Source organism: Falco naumanni, chromosome 5 (genome assembly GCF_017639655.2).
Source record: "Falco naumanni isolate bFalNau1 chromosome 5, bFalNau1.pat, whole genome shotgun sequence".
NCBI classification, from domain to species: domain Eukaryota; kingdom Metazoa; phylum Chordata; class Aves; order Falconiformes; family Falconidae; genus Falco; species Falco naumanni.
In genome coordinates, this window is record NC_054058.1 from 57,045,151 (window position 1) to 57,066,998 (window position 21,848).

Consider the following 21,848-nt stretch of genomic DNA (forward strand, 5'->3'; position numbering starts at 1 on the left):
CTGGCAGGGGAATGTGGCAGTAGCAATATTTCTGCACTGCTATTTAGAAATACTAATTGTGCATTGCAAGACAGGGGTGTCTTAAGATTTTTGTTTCTCCCCTGTTGGTGACAGCACAGTCCTGGTTATTAGAGTCAAAATAATTATTAAAGATAAAAGTAATGCCAGTGACAAATCTGAGTTTGAAGTCTAAGATGGTTTTATCTGCATTTATCATGAAGAAATTGGGACCTTTACTGGATAGCTGTGGTGTTTAGGTGTCCCTTTGCCTAGTTACCTATTGCCCTCAGCCGGAGGTAAGTTAAGAACCCAGGTCTTCCGCGCTACTTGATTGACTATGAGGCAACATTAATCCTCAAGAAAGAGGAAAAGTACAATTTACAGTTATTAAAGCAAGCTAGCTGATATCATCATGCAGTTAGTATCATCAAGGGGCTTAGTGTGGAAGATGGGAGTCTAGGGGTGGTGGTAGAAGCTGCTGTCCGCTAACAGTTGCAGTTTGAACTGGGATGCTGTGAAAATCTGATCTCTTAGAGGCTGCTGAACATAATAAAGACAATTCTCCAGCTCACCTATCAGAGTGCCAGCAATTCCCCTGGCAGAGGTGCCCTAAAAAAACAAATCAAGTAAGACTGTGTGCAGGCATTCTGTTTCTTGCCAGCACTTACCTTCTGAAATTAATTTAGCAGATGTGAATTTCAGAGTCTAGTCAAAAGTAGCCAGCTTTGAAAGTCATAAAAAAAGTAGATCTGCTTGTGGTGGTTCAGCTTCCCTATGCCCACTGAAAAAAACCCTGTTCAAAGTGAACCTCAGGGCCCCAGATGAGCTGTAAAACCCGCTTCTTATATTCTGCTATCAAAACCTGAATAGTATGTAGGTGCTGGTGGCTAGCACAGACGTGTTTTCATGCTTCACCATTTGAGGAGATCTTAGATGAGGGTTGATTCATCGTGGGTGTTAAGGAGGCTGCATGTGCTTCTTCCTCCCCCATCACTCCTGCATGATGCTCCATCTCACCTAGTGACTGGCTCCCCTTGCACCCTGATCCCTGATAAACCCAGTATTGCTCCCAGTGCCTGTGAGAACACACAGCGAGAAGCGTGATGAGGTTGCTCATACCGATACACAAATGATGTATTGCCAGACTTCAGCACTTGACTAGAAAAACTACCTTAGCAGGCCCAGAGGATAACTAGTAATTATGCCGATTAAAACTTCTCTGTCTCCTAAAGCTATTTTTGTGAGGTCATTAGTGGTGATAGATTTGTGATGAGCAGTAACTTGTGCAGTAAGGCCAGGACTTAATGATAAATTCCTAATAAATCTGAGTAGCAGAGTTTAGATAGCCAACTCCCTCTTTGGTAGGTAACGTGACAGAGTTTTAACAAAATTCTTCTGAGGTAGTGTTACCCTGTCCTATGGCTTTCCACATTGTATAAGAAATTTGACAATTCTGGAGTGATGTTTTAGGTACTGGGAAATGCCCATGTACTGAGGAGACTATGTTTCTGGTTGCTACAGAGCTGAGGAGCCAAAAGGGGGTGGGAGAAAAGTTAAGAGACAAGCGCAGGAGAGGCTGCAGTCTGGTGTTAAGAGGCTGTGTGCACCACCCTGGGGACATGGAGTCTTGGCTAGTCCTTGCATTTTGCATCCTATCTGTGGCTGCTCTGGGGAAGGTCCGTGAGAGGTGTGAGCTGGCAGCAGCTGTGAAGCATCTTGGACCAAATAACTTTCAGGGACGCAGCCTGGGACTCTGCAAGTCCAGGGGGCACGTGGGGTGGGAATTTCCGTTTAACAAACTTTGTTAAAGTGAGCAGGTCCATGTGCATGCTAGCGTTTAGGACCCCATCGGGTTAGTCTGCCGCTGCTGGCACAGACAGCAGGTATTTCCTACAACTCATCTCTTCACCATCTCTTTCCCTGCTGCTCTTCCACAGCCTAACTGAGCTATGATCATCAGGAAGCCTTTTCTGGAATCAGTCCATCTTATACCTCCCCATTCCTAACTGCGCTGCTTTTACTTGCTGCAGTTCCTTCCTCTGTCGGTCATCTGCCTGCGGTGGCTGTGCTGCTGGCGTGGGGCAGGAGGTGAAGCTGTGGAGCAAGCAGGAGTGGGAGTGCAAAGCAAGACAGGTGGCTGGGCAGAGGCACTGCCGTGGGATCTGGAGACAAGGCGTAGTGGGCAGTGGCAAGAGACTGTTGTTAAACCAGTTTCCTTCGGAGGGAAACACGTGTAGGCTCTGATCCTGGGTCTGGGAAGCAACCCGTGTGTTGGCCATGGGAGAATCACTGTCCCCATCCCTCTTTCCTGCTGCGGATGCAGTGGCAAGTCAATAAGACAAAATAGGGCAGATAGGTCATAAAAAGGGAAAGGCAAAGCCCTGAGCGTGGTCCCTCACCAAAACCTGTGCTCCTGCCTCAGTGAGCAGGTATTTGTGCAGCGAGAAGCTCCACGGGAGCAAGGTGAGCAGTCTGGATATATCTGCAGTGGCCAAAAGCACCCTCGGGGCCACCTGTGAGAGTAGCTCTACCTGCTACAGCTATTGACAGCTTCAAAGCATGACAGGAGCTGCTGCTGCTGCAGAGCACACCCTGCCTGCCACAGCCCACACGCCGGTCCCCATCCCATGGGGGGGTGTGTGCAGCTGCACCAGCTGTGCTCGTACGGGCAGGAGCCAGCAAAGAAACAAGGTTATCTTTAGCAGAGTAATTTTTTTGGCCATTCCCAGCGTCTGCACTAGCCTTAGGGCAGTAACAGTGGTGAGAGGGCCCAGATGCTGTGTTGGTTTTGCAAGTTCCCTTTGTGAAATCTTCCTTGCACTTCGTTTCTGTTCGGGAGAAGGCGGGTCAGATACCTGTCAAAAAAACAAATGCATTTCAGCTTGAGAGTGATCACAGAGAAGAGGTTCCAACTGAAGCAGGAGCAGGCACTGTAGCCTTTGCTTTGTATGATTACATACAGGCAGAATCACTGCATAGATTGGATGTGGTGTTTTCCTTTGTTTTTGTGGCAATGTATGTTGGGCTTGATTTGTGCTTCTCTATAGACAGCAGTGTACATAGACAGCATACTGGAATTTATTTCCAAGAGTAGAAATCCAGCGTTGGGTTTTCCAAGGACACTTTTGGAGTTAAGACATCTTGCATGTGTTTTTCATGTTTGGTTGGATTAAAGAATAAAAGGACCACCCCCCTATCATGTGCACTCCCTATACGGTAATCTTTCTTTATTTTCTGCATCAGAATCGTGGATCTTACAGACCAACAGCTGCTGGTGGTGCAGTGGTGGCAGGACCCTGAGGGCCAAGCACAAGTTCACAAGCACAATATCCCCTGCTCAGGTGAGCTGAGTTTCTACAGGTGGTGCTGTGATGGGCTGCCCTCTCATATTCCTGTTGCAAATAGATTAGTACAGGTTGGTTACACCTCTATCTTTAAAATACAAAGCAGAACAACATTCAAGCCCACCCTTCCCCCTTTCCGAAGGGAGATCTGCAGGGCAGTTTTGTGCACATGGGAGGAAAAGGCTTCTTTACAGCAGGAACCGCGTTCCCCTTTTTGTCCCTCTTAATGTTTCTAGAGTAAAGAGGTTTCCATAGAAGCTCTTTATTAATTAGAAGTTACACTAACCTCAGGAAATTTAGTTTTTCCTTGAAGACGGTGAGAGCTTGACCATTTGCAAAAGTCTGGCCTACGTGCCAGTCTTGCCAACTTGCTTTGTTTTAACAGGAAGAGCTGTAATACTTCAGAGCTGAGCAGTGCTATCCATGTGAGATCTAGTTCATGTAAGGAACGGGGTAGAGAATTCTTGCTTCCTGGGAGGGGGTTAGGCATGGTGTTCACTGTCGTCTTGTCCACCAGGAGCCCTGGCAACATGCTTTGGGTGTCCAGGAAGGGGGGGCTCTGGAGAGTGGTTTGCAGGCAGGGTCTGGCTGCAGGTCCCCAGAGGAGTGACCCGAGTTCTCCCATCCATCATAGGAACAGACAGAGCTGGGCTGACCTGAGGGTGCAGCGACCCCCTCAGACTCGCGTCCTTCTGAAATGGAGAAATTAGTTACCTTCGGGTCAGCACAGCCCCCACTTGTCACCCTGCTTAGGAGCCACACGGGCGTTGTTCCCCAAGTCGCCTGCAGTTCAGAGAGAGCTGGTGGGCTTACAGAGCAAAACCATGTCAGCATCAGCCTCTGGCTTCATTCAGCCCACCAGCCAGGCACACTAAGTGAATCAATCGGTAATGAACAGTAACATCAGATGCTCCTCAGGCCTGCCCCTTCTGGTAATTAACGTGGTTTTAAGAGCCTTCTGTCCTCTGTTCGGAGTGCTATGGGAAGCTGTCTGCCTTTCTACAAGAACAAGAAAACATTTTGATCATATATTCTGTGTTTTCCTGCATAGCTGGATATAATGTAAATAATGGGTCCTGCTAAGCCAACTTGTTTTGATGAAGACAAGGACTGCTGACAAAAGCTGCTCATGCCTAAGCAGGGTGAAATGGTGCCAGTTAACTATTAATACCTTGTTCACCTGAAAAAAACCCGTCAGGTTGACAGCAACCAAAATACAAATGACTGGAATCTTTCCTTCTCATGTCTGTCTCTCTTTTTTTTTTTTTTTTTTTTTTTTTTTTTTTTAATTATGGGTGTTACTTGCCTACAAGTTTGAATCAAGCATAACTTGTTACCTTGTGGTGCGATACCCTTTTCCTGTACTACAGCACAACTGAACAGCTATCGACCAAGAAGACCAGCTGACAACACAGTTATTTACCCATGAGTAAAAGGAGCTTGGTTGCAGATTAACCATAAAACGGTGGCAGAAACCAGTTTGTTGTCACGCTAGTAGCCTCATTCAGTGTTTTAAGTTTGTCTTGCAATGATAAATGCACGAAATATAGCGTTCTCTTGCAGCCTAGTTGATTTTACAGCATCTGTGGACCTGCTTTCCTGGCCTGCTTCTGCTCGTTCTGGTAACTGGAAGTTGCTGGAGGCAAGTTCTTTGCCTTACCTCAGAAATTAGAAAGAGAAGCAGCCAGAAATTGCCATACATCTCTGGCTTTTGGTTCTTGTCTAGTGGACAACAGGATGATGTCTTGCCAGAGACGGTGATATCCTGCATGCTCCGGAGATGTACAAGGGTTTCTGGAGCAGTCACCCCCCAGACTGAGTATTGTGGAGCCCAGGCTGGCTCCAGCGTCAGCAGGCTCTACCCCGCCTTGTCCCCCGTCCCGTGCCCTGGGCAGGCTGTACCCCCCGCCTTGTCCCCCGTCCCGTGCCCGGTGCAGGCTGTACCCCCCTCACAGTGTCTGGCCCGCGGGGCCGTGCCCGGGCGGGGGCGGCTGGTGCAAGGGGCGCCGCGGGGGGCACACGCCAGCCCAGGGGGTGTCTGAGCGCTACCCAGGGAGCGGCGTGAGAAGGAGCGGGGGGAAGCGATGTCGTTCCCTGCGTCCTTTTTCAAGCGCAGCTGCGCTCGGGGGGACCGGGGCGCGGGCGCGCGGCAGCCGGCAGCGGGACAACGGCTCGCAGCTGGCCGGGCGCCGTCCTTCGGCGCCTGCCGTGGCTCGGGCAGCGGCGGTGCCGGGGGAAGTGCAGCGGTGCAGGGCGGCGGGGGCGGCCCCGCTCAGCGCCCGGGGCGGTGCGGGCCGGGCCGCCGCCGTGACGCCAGCGCGCCGCGCGCCGCCGGAAGCCGCGGGGCGTGGCGGTGGCGGGAGCCGCCCCCGGGGCGGGGCCCGGCCCGGGCCCGGCGGCCGCGGCGCAGGAGCTGAGCGCGGGCGGCGGGGCTGCGGGCGGCGCCTCCTCCGGGGCAATATGTTCAAGAGAATGGCAGAGTTCGGGCCTGACTCCGGGGGCAGGGTGAAGGTACGGGCCCGGGGCCGGCCCCGGGCGTGCGGAGGCCGCCGGTCGCTCCGCGGGGCCGGTGCAGGGCCGCCGCCCTTCGGACGTGTCGCTCGGGGTCTTCCTTGTTCGCGGGCCGGTTTGTTTACTGGCGTTGCTTCGTCTGTGTCCTTGTTTTTAAGGGTGTTACCATTGTGAAGCCGATCGTGTACGGGAACGTGGCGCGGTACTTCGGGAAGAAGAGGGAGGAGGACGGGCACACGCACCAGTGGACGGTGTACGTCAAGCCGTACCGCAACGAGGTGGGCGCCGCCGCCGGGGGTATGGGGCGCCGCGGGGCGAGCGGGGGCTGGCGGCGGCCCAGGAGGGAAAAAGAGCGGGAAGAGCTGGTTCCTCTCACGGCTTCGGAGGGAGTTTTCCAGGCCGGGGAAAGCTGGAGCCGCTTGTGGGACCGGGTCCCGGCGGGCCCGTGGGACCGCGGCGTTCGCCGTCCCCCGTCCCCCTTCCCCGTGGCGCCCCAGCCAGCCCCGCCGGAACCGCGGGCACCTCGGCGGGGTGCGCAGGGCTGCGCTGCGCAAATGATCAGCAATAACGTTTCTGTTCCAGGATATGTCTGCTTACGTGAAAAAAATTCAATTCAAGTTGCACGAAAGCTACGGTAATCCTTTAAGAGGTGGGTTTTGCATCGGGGCATTTGTTGCTGGAACTGGGACCTTGGTGAGTCGCACTGAGGCTTTACCACCCTTACTAATGCTCCTGTGTTCCCCACTGCAGTTGTTACCAAACCACCGTATGAAATCACCGAAACAGGCTGGGGTGAATTTGAAATAATCATTAAGATATTTTTCATTGATCCGAATGAAAGACCTGTAAGTACATTGAGCTCTTAACAACACTTAATTAGTTATGGTAGCCTAAAGCTGTGCTGTAGGATATTGCTGGTCAGAATAAGGCCCATCAGCCACGGAAGTAACAAACCCTGCTCTTGCAGAAAATGTATTAAATGACTGGCCACATTTTCCTGCTTCTGTGCTTTACTGTTAGCATTCATGGCTCCTTTCTCTGCACTGGGATTCTCTGACATTTTGCTAATATGTGACCGCATGTTGCACCTTACCTGGGTCGAGCACATACTGAGGATTTCTCTTCCACATAGCGCTCCAGTTCTAGGGTATTTGAATTATTTTTTTTTCATCACATTTGGTCAAAATCAGTCAAAACGCAGCAAAGGCACTATGCTAACGTTAGTCTCTTTCCTAGGAAAACCAGGTTAAGACACTTCCCTAGTTGTACAGAACATTGGAATTAATTTCTTTCTTTGCATCCTGTGTTTTAGGCGTATTTTGCAGGTTTGTTTATCCAGATTCAGGTAGGAAACTTGATTACTGTATTTTAGGTGAAGGGGATGTTTGTTTCTGGAAGGACTGAGTTCCTTTTGTCACACGAACTACAGCAATCTTTTTGCTTTAGCCAGTTTTTCCAAATTAAGGGAAAACTGAATTTACGCCTGTCTTGAATACGTGAAAATCGATACCAGACTAGAAAGGGCTTCCTGCGCTGTTGTGCTCAGTAGCATCCTGACTTGTCCTGTTAATTCCGTTCACGGCTTGACCAAGCTGTCCTAAAGTTGGTTGGTGTTTTTTCTTTGCTCCTGTTTTTGGAAGGCTGTTTCAGTGCCTGTCGTGTTCTTCCTTTCCAGGAAGTACCAACCACAATATGGTATCGCTCTCTTCCGTGACCGTTCTCAGGCCTGTTCATGGAAGGGAAGAACCGTGGGCTGTGTGTCCTCTTCCCAGGTCATGGTCCAAGTGGTCAGCGGTTCCTCAGGGCTGGACAGAGGGCTTCCGCTCCTCTCCAGCTCCTGCCATTTCCAGTGCAGTAATGGAAGAGTAACTCCGTCAAGAAAAATTTCAGTGAAAAGCTATTCACAGGCCCCCCCCTGGTGTTTTTCTTTCACAAGGAAGGGATGGTGAGGCCACAGAAAGCACTTTCCAATTGATCAAGTGGGAAAATTGGTTTGAACTGTCAGCTGTTTGGAAATGCGTAAGGGAAGGTGTTCTTAGCAGGTTTTATATACCAGTCCTAAACCACTTGTTCAGACGTTTTTAAAGTATCAAGAGGTCTTTAGGTAGTTGGCATGTTTTAACGATTAATATTAAGTTATTCTACTAAAGGCATGACATTTATTTTTGCATTCCTAAAAGATTTTTAAATCCATACAATTGTTTAGTAAGAACAAATACTACTTGTTGGTATCTAGAAGATTATTTTTATTTTCTTGCAGTTGTCAAGCTAATAAAATTCTGTCTTTGTATAGGTAACTTTGTATCACTTGCTGAAGCTTTTTCAGTCTGATACCAATGCCATCCTGGGAAAGAAAACGGTGGTTTCTGAATTCTATGACGAAATGGTATGGAAATTTTTAATGTAATCCTCACTTTATTTTGACGAGCGTTAGTGATACCGTGTATTTTTTTCCTTCATCAGATATTTCAAGATCCTACTGCGATGATGCAGCAGCTGTTAACGACATCTCGTCAACTAACACTAGGTGCTTATAAGCATGAGACTGAGTGTAAGTTGAAAATTAAAATATTTTAATTTTAGAAATAAGCGATAGTTAGCTTTGCTTTTAGTCTTTTTTTCTGGGCTATAACAGTACAATGGATTTGGATGCTCCTAAAAATTATTTTTGCATTAAACTGGCTTCAACTTTTGCAAAGATATTATTTGAAAACTTTTAAGATTTTCTGATCTGTATGCTTGCTGAAAAAATGGGAATTAATTTCTCATTATGAAGAGTGATGGCATGATCTATACATAGTCTAACATGCTTGAAATGAGTTAAAACAGAATAAATTAAGGCCACAGTGTTTGTGGTACAGTTCTGTTTAGCTCATCAGGATGTTAACTGCAAGCAAAGATTACACTTTAAGCACTGAAATACTGAACAGTTAGTACTGTTTTAAGTCAAAGCAGCAACCCTTTGGGTATAAAGAGTAGTGTCTAAAAGCTCTTTATGTCTTTTTTTCCCTTCTGTCTAGTTTTTTAACTGTACGTCATTTCATAACATACTACTTCAGTTCTTTGCATCCTTTTAATCTAGTCTGTCTTTAAATACAAACCAGTATATTGAGGGAATTAAAGAAATGGAATTAAAATACATTGATTCATAAAATATAATGCCTTTGGTGATGATTTCTCTTCTGGTCCTGTGGATTTCATCTCCTATCTTCTACTCTCAGAAAGCAGATAGAGTACTTACTGAGCCCAGATCCGACCTTGTCAGTTACAAACTACAGTGCCATCATAGTCTGGCTCACCTGGCCCTTGGCTTGTCTGCGTGTTCCCCTGACAACAAATGTCAGGTATTTTTACACGGTGAATACCTAGAGCTAAGAGCAGTTATGAGTCTGAAGCCCTACAAAGTTAGGGTTCCAATTTGCTCTATGTCTGTTTGGGTGTGTGGACGTGTGAGCTGCTTGTATGGTCTACCACAGTTTAGCCAGTCTTGAGGTGGATTTTTGTTATATTGCGTGTTGTTATGGTTAACATGTAGAAAATGCTTAACAATTTGAAAAGAAGTCTTTTCAGATTTAAACTTTTCTCATGTAAATTTTCTGGATGTTTCTCCTGAGAGTAGATAGAAACTTTTAGTGGTTTTTTTGTATATATTTCCTTAAAATGTGCTACTGAAGCAGATAAAAATTAAGATTTTTTTTTCTGCCACTGCCCATGAGTATATAATATATGGGATGTGAAGAGATATCCATGGCCTCCATAGGTTTGTTAGCTTTACCAGCTTTGTCCATAAACCTATGCATGAACAAATTAAAAAAAATAATAAATAAACTGGGACATCTCAATAAACCGGATTGAGGTGTCCTAATGTCAGATATTCTTACAAGCAAAGACGGCACTACTAGATCTTTTAGATGCATGGAATTAAACTCCAATGAGAGGGAGAGCAGAAGTGCTTTACAGCACGTGGGAAAGGAACCACAGAATGGCTGAGGTGCAAAGGCCTCTTGAGGTCATCTGGTCCAACCCCCTGTCCAATCAGGGCACCTACAGCTGGTTGCTCAGGACTGTGTCCAGATGGCTTTTGAATGTCTCCAAGGATGGAGGCTCCTGAAGCTTCCTGGGCAACCTGTCCTCAGCGCTTGGTCAACTTCCCAGTAAAATAAGGTTCCTGATGTTGAGGCAACCTCCTGTGTTTCAGTTTGTGCCCATGGCCTCACGTGCTGTCACTGGGCCCCACTTAAAAACTACTTGTAATTCTCTGCAATCTCCCATTATTTGCTGTCACTATGTCAAGTGTTTTTTTTCCCCCACGTAATCTTTAAAAAACTGGAAAATGATGTAATGAATTGTGTAACTCCATCGACAAAACTGATGAGCTGAATGAGGCCACAAAATTATTTCTTTTTATTTTTCTTAGTTCCAGGTTTTTATTTGGATACCATTTTGACTACAATCATTGAATCTCTAAGGCTAACAATGATAGATTCTTTTTCAGGACAAACACCATCCAAATTACTGCTACAATTAAAACCAATACTATTTGCAACTTTTCATGGTTCTTAAAAGATGTATTTTTCTTTATCACCACTATAGTTGCAGATCTTGAAGTGAAAACCAGGGAAAAGCTGGAAGCTGCCAAAAAGAAAACTAGTTTTGAAATTGCTGAGCTTAAAGAAAGATTAAAAGCAAGTCGCGAAACCATCAACTGTTTAAAGAATGAGATCAGAAAACTTGAGGAGGATGACCAGTCTAAAGATATGTGATGAGTGTTGACGTGATGAAGAGGAAGGACTTCAGTCATGGAATTGTATTGTTCTCTTCGATTCCGTACCTGAGATTGTGTGAATTTCACTTGCAAACGATTGAAGTATGTTGCAATCGACTTCATAAATGGAAGAAAAAAGAAAGAATGTATCCTTGATTTATAGTTAAAATCTGTGGGTACTTAACAACGAATTTCAAATGGAAGGGTCTTGGAGACAGGCTACCTTGTTTTTTGGTTTTTTTTTAACTGCATTTGAGCAGTGTATGAAAATTTTGTATTAAATCTTGTATTAGTTCAGTGTGGTTTTCCAAAATGCTGGTGTTTACTTTTTTTACTTGTTTTTTCTACTGATTGTTTAGAGATGCATCTTTAAAGCTAAAAATAAAATATGTGGGGTTTTATTTTAATATTTTTTGTCTGTCCAGTTGTGGGTTTCAAGAACAACTGTAAATGGCATACCCTGATTTAAGGCAGAGGTTGAAATACAATGGTATGCAAGTTGCTTAAGTCTGGTTACAGTGATTTCTGTATGTCTGTCTGTTACCAGCAGAGTGAAAAAACTTACTCAAAACAGGGTTTTAAATAACTTGTATATCTACAGGTAAGAGTTTGTAGCCTCACATCTGTTTTAACACATAAATGCATCAGTTATACAGGTTATACTCAGAAGCAGGAAATTATTCTGGTCCTGTTTTGTAGAAGCTTGTTTAATATTTATAGTGTACTGCAGTCAGTTCATCACACATCTTTGCTGCTCCTTCCTCCTTTTCCCTTGCTACAGCATTGGGTCACTCCCATGGGAGACAGTCTTCCTCGAACATGAGTCCTTCCCACGGGCTGCAGTTCTTCATGAACTGCTCCAGTGGGTCCCTCATAGGGTCACAAGTCCTGCCAGCAAATCTGCTCCAGCCTGGGCTTCCCACAGATCACAGCCTCCTTTGAGCATTTGCCTGCTCCACTGTGGAGCCCCATGGGCTGCAGGTTACAGCCTGGCCCACCACGGGCTTCACCGTGGGCTGCAGGGGAACCTCTGCTCCAGCGCCTGGAGCCCCTCCTGCCCCTTCTGCCCTGACCTGGGTGCCTGCAGGGATGTTGCTCTCACATAGTCTCATTGCTCTCCTTTGGCTGCTGTTGCACAGCAGCCTTTCCCCCCTCTTAAATACATTATCCCAGAAGTGCTGCCACTGTTACTGATAGGCTCGATGGTGGCCAGTCGCAGATCCATCTAGCACTGGCTCTATCAGACATGGGAAAGCTGGCAGCTTTTCACAGCAGTCAGCCCTGTAGCTCCCCCCTCTACCGAAACCTGGCCATGCAAACCCGATACATATTCGTAACCAACTAGCAAGTTTCCCCCTGAAAAATCAGCACCTGATCTTTTGCCTGTAACATCGTTTTTTGTTGGTTTTTTTTTTCCTTTCTGTAGAGGTAAAAGCCTGATTGAGATGATGCTACCTCAAGTTTTGAAAAGGCTTGGGCATCTTTGCTATTTCAAGATACTGTGTTGCAGTAAACCCTACTACAGAGAATCAAACACCCCACATCGCCTCTTGCACAGAAAACAGTGGGTGCTTTGAGAACAAAGCACTAATCTCTTCTTATTTGAAACAATTGATGATTAGCTTTTACCATGGCTTGGTAAAGACTTATAACTGAAACAGTTTCAACAGTCAATAATACGTAGACTTAAGTTTTTCATGAAGAGGAATAACTGTTACAACTTGGCATGTTTAGTTTATGGTATTATATACCCATAGGCTGAGGAACAGCTTGTATCCTTGTGCCCACACAGATCCTTCCTGGCGCTGCAGTATATCCAAATTTTTCTGGCAACCTAACTGGTTTATTGATTCGCTAGCCTATTTCCTTTTAAGCAGTGTCTGAAGAAGAATGTGCTAGGCAATTTCAGTACACTAGAACATGCCATTTTCAGAGCTGTGCATTGAAAAGAAGACTTGTATGGGCCACAGTATATTACACATTTTAAGGTTGAAAGAACACTTTTCAGTGAAAAGTTAGAAAAACATGCATGTAATTTTCTTTTAGGATACCTTATCATTCAAAGTGTTTATATGGCTCTTCCTTGTCTTTGATAATCATCGGAAGCAGATTTTAAAGGAAAAATACAATCAGGTTAGCACAAAGTGAGTCCTTCCAAGTATATTCTCTCAGCTTCTTGCAGATTTATTCCATTTACTGAGGAGGTTTTTAAGGCCCATTTGTGCATGCTGAAGCAAAAATGGGAATGGAGAGCACAGTTTTGGTGATACTAGGTTGTATGCAACATTTTTATCTCCATATTTGTCAGTTAATATTAATGTAGAGTAACTCAGATGGAATATTACATAGGTTCTGCAAGAGCTGTGACTAACAAGAGCAGGTCTGCTGCAACAAGTTTGAACAGACCAAAAAAAGAATGGAGTGGTACCTTCTGAATCCAGTGTTTTCATAGGAGCCTAAAGTATTCTTTTTCTTTATATTTTGAATAGCATTCAATAAACAGCCTAGTATTCAATTTTACAGAAGCAATGTTCCTGGCTCCACTGTTAGTAGCCATCAACATGCTAGACCAGTGATGTAATTTTTGTTTGTGGTTAGCAGTTTTTTTCCCCCTCCCGGGTTTTCTTTCAACTTTTTGTATTTTTTTCCCTCCTTTGTGCTCTCTGTAAAGATCATACAAGAGTCATTAGGTTCCCCCCATCAATACTAAGGCAAGAAAACAGTCCTAACATCTGTCTGTTCTGAGCAGGTACTGTTGGTAGAGAACAGGAAGAACATCTGCTTTACAAAGTTCCTTATTATGTTCTGTGTTTTCATTAGCAAATACTTTCCTGAGATGCTGAGAAAGCTATTGAGCCCTTTATTAGGCAATAATTAAATTTTGGAAAAAGTTCATGAGAATTAAGCAGCTTAGGATTTTGGCTTGAGAATAGATGGGGAAAAAAAACACCTCCCTGCATCTGACAAGTAAACCTATAGCTACCTTCTCTACACACAACTGCATGGTTCTCAATTAACAGATAGGTTATGTTTGGACCTGTACGCTCTGCCGTTAAAAACAGTTGTTGTTGCAGGCACCTGGTATACCATATGTGCATGGTAAATGTACAATATAGTGTTGACCTTCTACTGTATAATTTTCAAAGTTACTAGCACTGAAAGAGAGCGGGACACCTAAGGACACAGTTGCATTTGACCTCCATTGTCTTGAAGAAAAAGAAAAACCCAAATGCTACACTCCATTTTACTTTTGGCAGCCCTATGAAGATGCGATTCCAGACAAATGGTTACAGTTTGTGCTTTCCAGGGGTGCTAACTTCAATGTTGGCTGTTTATACTGCTGAGACTGACTTTAGACCGTGGTTTCATCCTGAGTTATAATTGTGAAACACAGATGTATTTAAATTTGCCTTGCAAAGGAGGGGGGGAAAATCCTTCATTAGGCTATAGGTATAGTTTGGTATCACTGAATTGCACAGTAATTTGTGCAATTGTCTACACTGAACCTTTAGGCTCCACGTGAAGTAATGCCTTGGGAGGTGAAGATAAAACACTATTTTTCTTAGTTTATATGCTTACTGTTACCAATTTTACCAATGAGGAACGTTTACTTTAGACATCAAACATGCAAAACTGGTAGTTACTGTCATTGCTGCTTCCTTGGGGTTTTTAAGTATTTTAGCTAAGACACATCAATAGTCATCACAGTAATTCCAGACAGTGACTGCTTATTCACTTACTACCCAGTACTATTTATTGCTAGTCCTTTTCTAACCAAGCTCCATCTCATATAACTTCCTTCCTTCCTTTGCTTTTGTGTTTGGCATGCTGTAGTTTACAGTTAAGACTATGAAGTTATATAAGGCTGTGCTGGGGAGGTTCCTCATCAAAAGTGCCATTATCTGACAGGACGTGTAAATACAGTTAATGCAAAGATTTACTTGAGAATTTCTGTGGTTGGTAGCGATGGGACTAGAAGGAACTTTAAGTCACCCCGTTCTTTTTCTTTCTAGACAGATGCTGATAGTAATACCAGCCTAAAGACACTTTCGCTGCTTATGCATGTAATCCATATCAAATACATCAGTGTTTGTTTGCTCTTAATGGGAGTAGAGATTTAAGAGCATTTCAGGTTGTTTTCAGATACAAGGTTGTTTTCCAAACACCAGGTGGCAGGTATGTCCAAAATATTCCTCAGTCTCAACAGCATTTTAATCACCAGGATTTTGGCAGATCTGTGATATCTTTGGTTGATCTCATTTGCTTTGAGACTCGATCATCCGATCAGACAATTTACATTTGTTTCTGTAGAGATGACCTCTTGCATGTTGCAAGACTGTTCTGCAGCCCTGTAAGTAAATCAAATGTGCTGTGCCAGGAAGCAAAAAACCCCAGCGTGAATGTTTGCAATTTTTCTTCATTTGGCAAGGGAAGCAGCTTTCAAAACACAAATCTCTGGGTTGTTTTTAAGGTTATTTTGCTTTTTCAGGCTGAGGTTGTGTGACAATAGGAATGAAAAAACCCTAACTTAGGTACTCTACTGGACTGCCTACTTTGCTTGCACTCAATTGCAGGTGCAAAATGGCAGGATTTTCCACTGGTAAACTTTTTGAACTTAATGTTGATAGAATTTATTAGCACCTTTGACTACTTACTGCTTAATAAATACTACGAATGAACCTTTGGCTTCCAAGTATGTTAACTGCTACTTTTCCTCAATACAGTAGGGAAGAACAGCTTAAGTAAGGGGAAGAAGAGAGAATTATGATGGTAAAAAAGAATAGCAACAATAAGAAATTCTTGTTATATATGCATCATGATATAATTAGTTGGAATTTATTTAACATTAATTTATATAACATGTATACTATTTCCGTTTTAAAATGTTTTAAGCTAGAACATGAAATCATGGAAGTTTTTAATGAAACAGTCATGCCTATGCAGAGCTAATACACATCCAAAATTGAAATGTACATTTAATTTTCATAGGAAAAACCTCTTGAATGCCTAGTGATTGGGCTATAAAAAGAACTCATTACCATTGGAATATGCTGTATTTGTCCTATTCCCTCCCTGACAACTACTATACTTTTAAGGCATTCATGTGTTAAACGCATGGCTGGCACTTCTTATTCCCGCAGTTGTGGAGAATTCTGTACTTTAGGACAGAAACAAATTCTGTTTCATCTACTGGCTTCTGCTTTGTGAATACTTTCACCTGAAGTGATCAACAGCTTTTTTCTTCAACGTCTAATTCTACATTGTCTAGCAAATCTCACATTTTTTCACACTCTACAATTTATCTTCATTTCAAATAGCATCTTTTATTTAACTTCTGATCTAGAAGGCTATTAAAATGTATGGGTTTTTTATTTAAACCCACTTCTAGTTTCTCAGTGAAACATTCTGCTATCTTCATTCATAGGATCAAAAAAAATGACATATGGCTAAGAAAGGTCGTCTTCACCAGCTGAATTGATCAGACGAAACTGCATCTCATTTAAATGACTCCAAACAAAAGATCTGAAATAATTTCACAGTTAAACTACAGTTTCTAAGCTTGCATCTGTAAGCACTAGCATGCTGGGTAAATACAGGTATTAAAAGTTGGCAAAACCGACAAGGTTTGTGCCTCTATGCATGTAACAAAGGTGACAGCTTTTGGACTTAAAATTTGGAGAATGAATAGTGCTACAGCACTCTGATGTTTCATGTGCTGAGTCTGTTGAATGTAGCAGGGCCAGCATGTGGCTGCTTTTCCTGTCTATGTTTATTAAAGCAAGTATTAACCAAGATAATTCTTGCTTTAATCACTGTCCTGATTATAGCAGTAACTGTGTCCCACCTAAAGCTCCATTCAGGTCCTAAGCCACCTGAACTCTGCGTAGGTAATATGGAGAATGTTGAAAAGTCAGGTTTGAGGGGCTTGCAGTTAACTTTTGTGTTACTATTTTCTGGTTTCTGTATGGAAGTCTATGCTATGTAGTAGTTAATACATCTACTCCATAAGCTAAATATTGCTGAGGTAGACTAAGTCTGCATCTCTCAGTTTTAGAAGTTCCTAACCATAAGGTCATGAGAGTAGTCTCCATCGCTGCTATTCACAGTGAGCTGCAGACAGACAGCTCTGCAAGACTTCTCTAGGGCTGGACACCCGGGAACAGGTGGAGGAAAACCATAACCTCACTTAGTAATCAGGGCATTGGAGAGAACAAATTGAGTGGGTTTTCTTCAAGCTAAATAGAGCCACCATCTGAGAAAAGGGTTAGATCCTTAGTAAACAAACATGTTTAATTAGATGGAATTAACTTCCCATTACCTTCATAGGTTACACTCCTTTTTAGTGACTGTAGAAGAAATTTATATATTGAACAAACTGGAACTGGTATTTTTCCTCCTTGCTAGGCACATTTGCATGGTGAGGCAAGACACAGGATAGGCACGTAAACTAAACAGACTGGACTCCACCACCCTCCTACATAGTGTTTGGAAATGATCAAAGCATCCATGCTTTGCAAAGCTCTGTGGTTGCTCTGAATCTTCTTTTTGTTCAGTCCTTATCAGCAACAGCCAGGAACTGCAGTGTTAGATGAACACAGGCATTGCTCTGGATCATGACAGAATGTTGTGGGCAATGTCAGAGGGCAAAACTGATTTGATATGCACTCAAGTGCCAGGCCTGCAAGACAGCATGTGGCTGCACCTCTCGGCTGTAGTTTGTACTCTTTGAGCATCTCACCACTGGTCAGTCTGCTAGCCCTGTTTCCTGCTAGATTCTTTCGATTTCAAATAGCTAATGCAGTTTAGCTGAATTTAAAATAAACTGTCTTTTGAGTTTTTCTTATTTTTTATTAATAAACAAGCTATGAGTCCTAGTCCCCGCGCATTTGCTGAGAATAGAGAAGAGACATTTCTAAGGCTGTGAATTCTTTCTAGTATTTTTTTCCCTCAAGGATAAAAGGCAGAAACAAAGTCATTCCTGTAAAGATGATTAAATTAATTTGCATAAGTTTCAGTGTTACTTTCTTGGAACAGGCTGACACAGTATGTGTATTTTAAAACAGAAAAGCAGTAAAATTTTTCATGGTTTCATTGTCTGAAAAGTGAAATTTAATTGTTTTTTCATAGTCTAATCTGATCCCATATGGTACTTAAATGCTTTCAAGTGCCCTGCCTCTGCATTTGGAGCTGGAAATGGTTAGTACTTTGGTAAAGAAACCTGACCTTCAATCCTTGTGAAGTCAGTGGGTTTCAATCAGACCTCTGGTGAAGGAAGGTAATCACTAAATGAAGAAGCCACATTTTCATGGTAGAAGGGCCACGTGAGAGAAGGGCCACTTTAGTAATGTTTTATTTTTCATTACTTTACAGCATTACTTTACAGGGAATAAGCTAAGGCTTTTGGAAGTCTGATAGATACCTATGCTTAAATTTAGACAAACCATTTTTTTTCAGTTTGTCACCTAGCTATTGCTACTGTATGCTCTCTTGTTGACTTTGCAGTAAGATTATTTTCTTGTAGCGTATTTTGTACATACACCCAAAGATTTGCCCTTTATAAGTTCCATCTCTCTCCTCAGTTCTAAGCTACGGCTCCTTCACGACTCAACAAGGAGTACTGAGGAGAAGTGATCTGTAAGACAAAAAGCAAAGTATAACTTGTTTTTGCTGCTGCTGTTACTTCCAGAGCTTTATCTAACACTGATGCTGTGGAGTGCTAGCTTCAGAGTCTTACCTAAATCTAGAGATAGTTCGTTTGACAACCGAATAAATTTTGTAATCATCTAATAGCTGTCCACATACAAGCTTGTTTAGCAGCTATGAGATCTGTGTCACCTCTCCATGGCCTTGTGTAAAAATACCCCAAAAAACCGAAACCTGTGGCTGAACCTCTGCTGTAGTGCCAACAAAATTTCCTGATCTACACTATTTTAATAATAGTAACATTTTGTAAATGGCATCTAATGCTAAATCATTGATGCACTGCATCAGACACTTATCATTACAGCTTTGGTTGGAATTTCTGCCTAAACCCACCCACCCCACCCCCCAAATAAATCAACCGAGTTACTTGGGTGCTTTCTGATCTCTTCACAGCTCTGTAGTCATACCTGTTTTTTAAGGACTGACTGTGGTTGCTTGACTTGGACTAGAACTGCATCCAAACTAACTCCAGTAAAGGCATTTGGTAATTGTGAAGCAGAACTGGATTTGAAATAACATTCTCATGATCAAAGATTCTAAGAAGCTTTTGTAGTAATTGGAGAATAACAACTATATAAAATGTGTTTGCTTCTCATATTTAAATTAAGCATAAAGATAAAATGCATAAGAGGCTTATTAAATAAACATACAGATACTGCATCTGATAAGACCAAAGCAATTGAGTGGGATTTTAATTTAGACGTTTGACTGACTTTGCCTAAAAAAAATTGCTTTTGAAGTAATGCTGGCCTTATTCCATAATATCTGAGAGGTTCACTCAGTTGTGGATTGCTTCACTGGGCCATTCCCTCCACTGCTGATACATTATTATTTATATTGTATCCTAAGAATACTGTACATGTAAAATGCACAGGCAGAGTTCCAGGCCTGAAGGGCTTCAATCTAAATGCACAGTATAGGATGGGCAGTATAATAAACTGCAGTTCTTTACTTGAACTGTAAGCAATGTCTTTCGGCTCTAAAATTAAGCAATGTCTTTCAGCTCTAAAATTATACCCTTTATCCACTTTGGACTGAAGCAGCATTCAGTATAGTTCTCATCCTGTGGCAACACAACTCAGTCTGACTGTAGTGGGTAAGTGAAGCGACTGCTGTCTGTGGGTTTCACCATCATTAATAAAATAGGCTTCTTTTTAAAAATTGATATTCCTGGAAGTCACTTGCATGAAAATGTTCTCATGGTTTTAAAAAAAGGAGAGATAGAAATAAGACTTGAGCCAAAATTCTCTGAAAATCTCCCATTTATATCAAAAAGGCTTTGACTTGAGGGTTGGAGTAGGCATGCAGTTGTTTGGTACAGAACTAAGTAGTCTTGTGAAGAAAACTTAACAAAACCTCTAAGCATCTTGCTTCATTACTTTGACAAAATAAGCCTGTACTCGCCAATTGTGAATGCAGAACAAAACCCCCAGATACTTCAGGCTGCTTTACGGAGGTTTGCACTGACAAGTGGGTCTTGAGTAAGACCAGGATAAGCAGCCTGCCCTGAGATCTAACACAAAGAGCAATTATTTGAACATCTCAGGAAAGGCCAAGGGTATGACAGAGAAAGAAGGAAAAAAACATCAAAGAACATCTATGGTCCACAGTTACCAGTTTGGTTCTTCTGTCGTAAGGAAGGTTTCTTCTGCAAGAGGGCTGAAGCTTTCTTAGCAGTGGAATGAACTTCCCCAAGAATCAAAGACTCATAAACTTTAACTTTTCTCACTTCATCCTGAAGACCTATTTCTTTGTGGTTATTTAATGTAAATACAAGCCATTTTTTTAAATGCTCCACTAAAGCAAAAACTGCGCTGTCATCTTTCTCTCCTCCTGCTAAGAGGCATCATGGAATAACAAACACAACTGGGACAAATACCTCTCTACAGTAGAGTTAGCTAGTCCCACCTGAATCAAACTGCTTTGGGAAAAATTCCATAAGCAGGACTTCCTCAGTCTCCATCCTTCAGACTCTTCCCCATATTTGTTTCTGGGTGAGAGAACGATGTTGGTATATATTTTGATCCCATCCTTGATTTGGCTTAAAATATATGCTATTATATGTAATTGAAGGGAAATCTAATTATTTCTGCTTAAAATAATTATTGCTTAAAATACCATTAAATTAACAAGTCTGCTTTTATTTCCCTTGTTTCAAGCAATTATGTAGTTTGCTTCTACCAGCTTTATGTGTGAATTTAGGCAGTCCTAAAAGGGAGAAATAATATTCTGGCTGCAAAATGAAGCACTGTAAAAGCAGCTTTGTATTCCATTACCAGTAATTCTGCCTTGCCATACTTCACTTTTCCTTCTTGCATGCCTCTTCTGAGGGAACATGCCCACCAAAGTTATCTCAAAGGCTTTTATGCTGGCTGTCTCAGCCTTAATTTTATTTTTTCAAGTGCTGGAGTGATTCCTCACCTTGGAAGGCCTGTTACCCTCAGTGGTTTCTGCCCATACGGGAAGAAGGTTCTTGCTTTCCTGAAGAAGCCCAGTCCTTATATACTCCTTCTATATATATAAAATATATATATATATATACACACACACTTAAATACTGAGAAATAACCCCCCCTGGAATTTATATTTTTCTTTTCTTAAAATGTCAGGCTATGATCAGTAGTTCAGCAGCAGCTGCATAAACTGACCCTTCCCCCAAGCAGGGGTGAGATCCTTCAAGAGAAGGGTAGGTGATATCTTTCACAGGCCTCAAATATTCATCTGTCTGTATAAATCACAACGCTCAGCTACCCATTCACATCTAGATGTGATTTTGGAGTATGTGGGATAAAGACACATGAATGAGGGAGAGCAAAGCCTGCTGTACCAGTGTTCAAAACTGTTGATCTTGCATTTTCTTTGACCACTGCTTTCACTAACAAATTATGATTAAGAGGCAGGAAAGAGTAATCCTGCCAGTGAGAGCTTGGGTTCCTCTGCAAATTTACTGCTGAGCCGGCAGAGTTGTTTTGGAAGGCAGAAAGAGAGTGTGTTTCACTGTTTTTCAACGTGACAATTTGATTTCTTCAGAGAAGTTTTATTTCTTGCATAAAGTAATATATTCACCCCAGAGAAACTGCACAAGGTCACGGTGGGTCAAATTTGCTTCAATATTTACATCAACGTTAATTTGAAGTAATGTATTTTATCTTTTCTACCCCAGATGGTAGGAGAAACACTGGATAAACACAAACACCATTATACCCGATTTTGCCAACTCAGATCTATCATTGCTAGGTGAAAAGCCAGGCTGCAACTTTGCACATTCCTTTAAACATCCTTCCTGGGCACAGCAAAAGGCAATTTTCTTGAAAAAGGCTGGGCATCTCTCACTGCACAGGACACAGTAACTTGTGTTAGAGAAAGGAGTTTCAGAAAGGCAGATGCATAACTCTGGTATGTAATGTAGATCAGAATTTGACATTAAAGACCATTTCCCAAAGACAATTCAGTCATTCTGCCAACCACAATGTCCCTTTTATGCAAATGACCAAGTAGAGCAGTGATTATCTGCCTATGCCAAT

General features: G+C 42.8%; 1 protein-coding gene and 1 long non-coding RNA gene across 2 annotated transcripts; one reads left to right on the forward strand and one right to left on the reverse strand.

Annotated features, from left to right (window-relative positions):
• The first annotated feature begins 5,706 nt into the window (after positions 1–5,706).
• Positions 5,707–11,122, forward strand: YEATS4 (YEATS domain containing 4). Its single transcript, XM_040596478.1, has 7 exons — positions 5,707–5,855; positions 6,014–6,133; positions 6,438–6,504; positions 6,606–6,700; positions 8,149–8,241; positions 8,319–8,406; positions 10,449–11,122. The coding sequence occupies exons 1-7, from the start codon at positions 5,805–5,807 to the stop codon at positions 10,616–10,618; spliced, it is 684 nt and encodes a 227-aa protein (XP_040452412.1). The 5' UTR covers positions 5,707–5,804; the 3' UTR covers positions 10,619–11,122.
• A 916-nt stretch (positions 11,123–12,038) lies between these two features.
• Positions 12,039–18,691, reverse strand: LOC121089491. Its single transcript, XR_005828226.1, has 2 exons — positions 16,955–18,691; positions 12,039–16,465 (listed from the first exon to the last, which is right to left on the reverse strand). It is a non-coding gene; the product is annotated as an uncharacterized LOC121089491 (long non-coding RNA).
• Between the last annotated feature and the right edge of the window lie 3,157 nt (positions 18,692–21,848).

Coding starts and splice junctions, on each gene's coding strand:
- YEATS4 (XM_040596478.1), top strand. CDS start 5,805: ATGTTCAAGAGAATGGCAGAGTTCGGGCCTGACTCCGGGGGCAGGGTG. Junction 6,134..6,437: donor TCAAGCCGTACCGCAACGAG/GTGGGCGCCGCC, acceptor TTTCTGTTCCAG/GATATGTCTGCTTACGTGAA. Junction 6,505..6,605: donor CTACGGTAATCCTTTAAGAG/GTGGGTTTTGCA, acceptor TCCCCACTGCAG/TTGTTACCAAACCACCGTAT.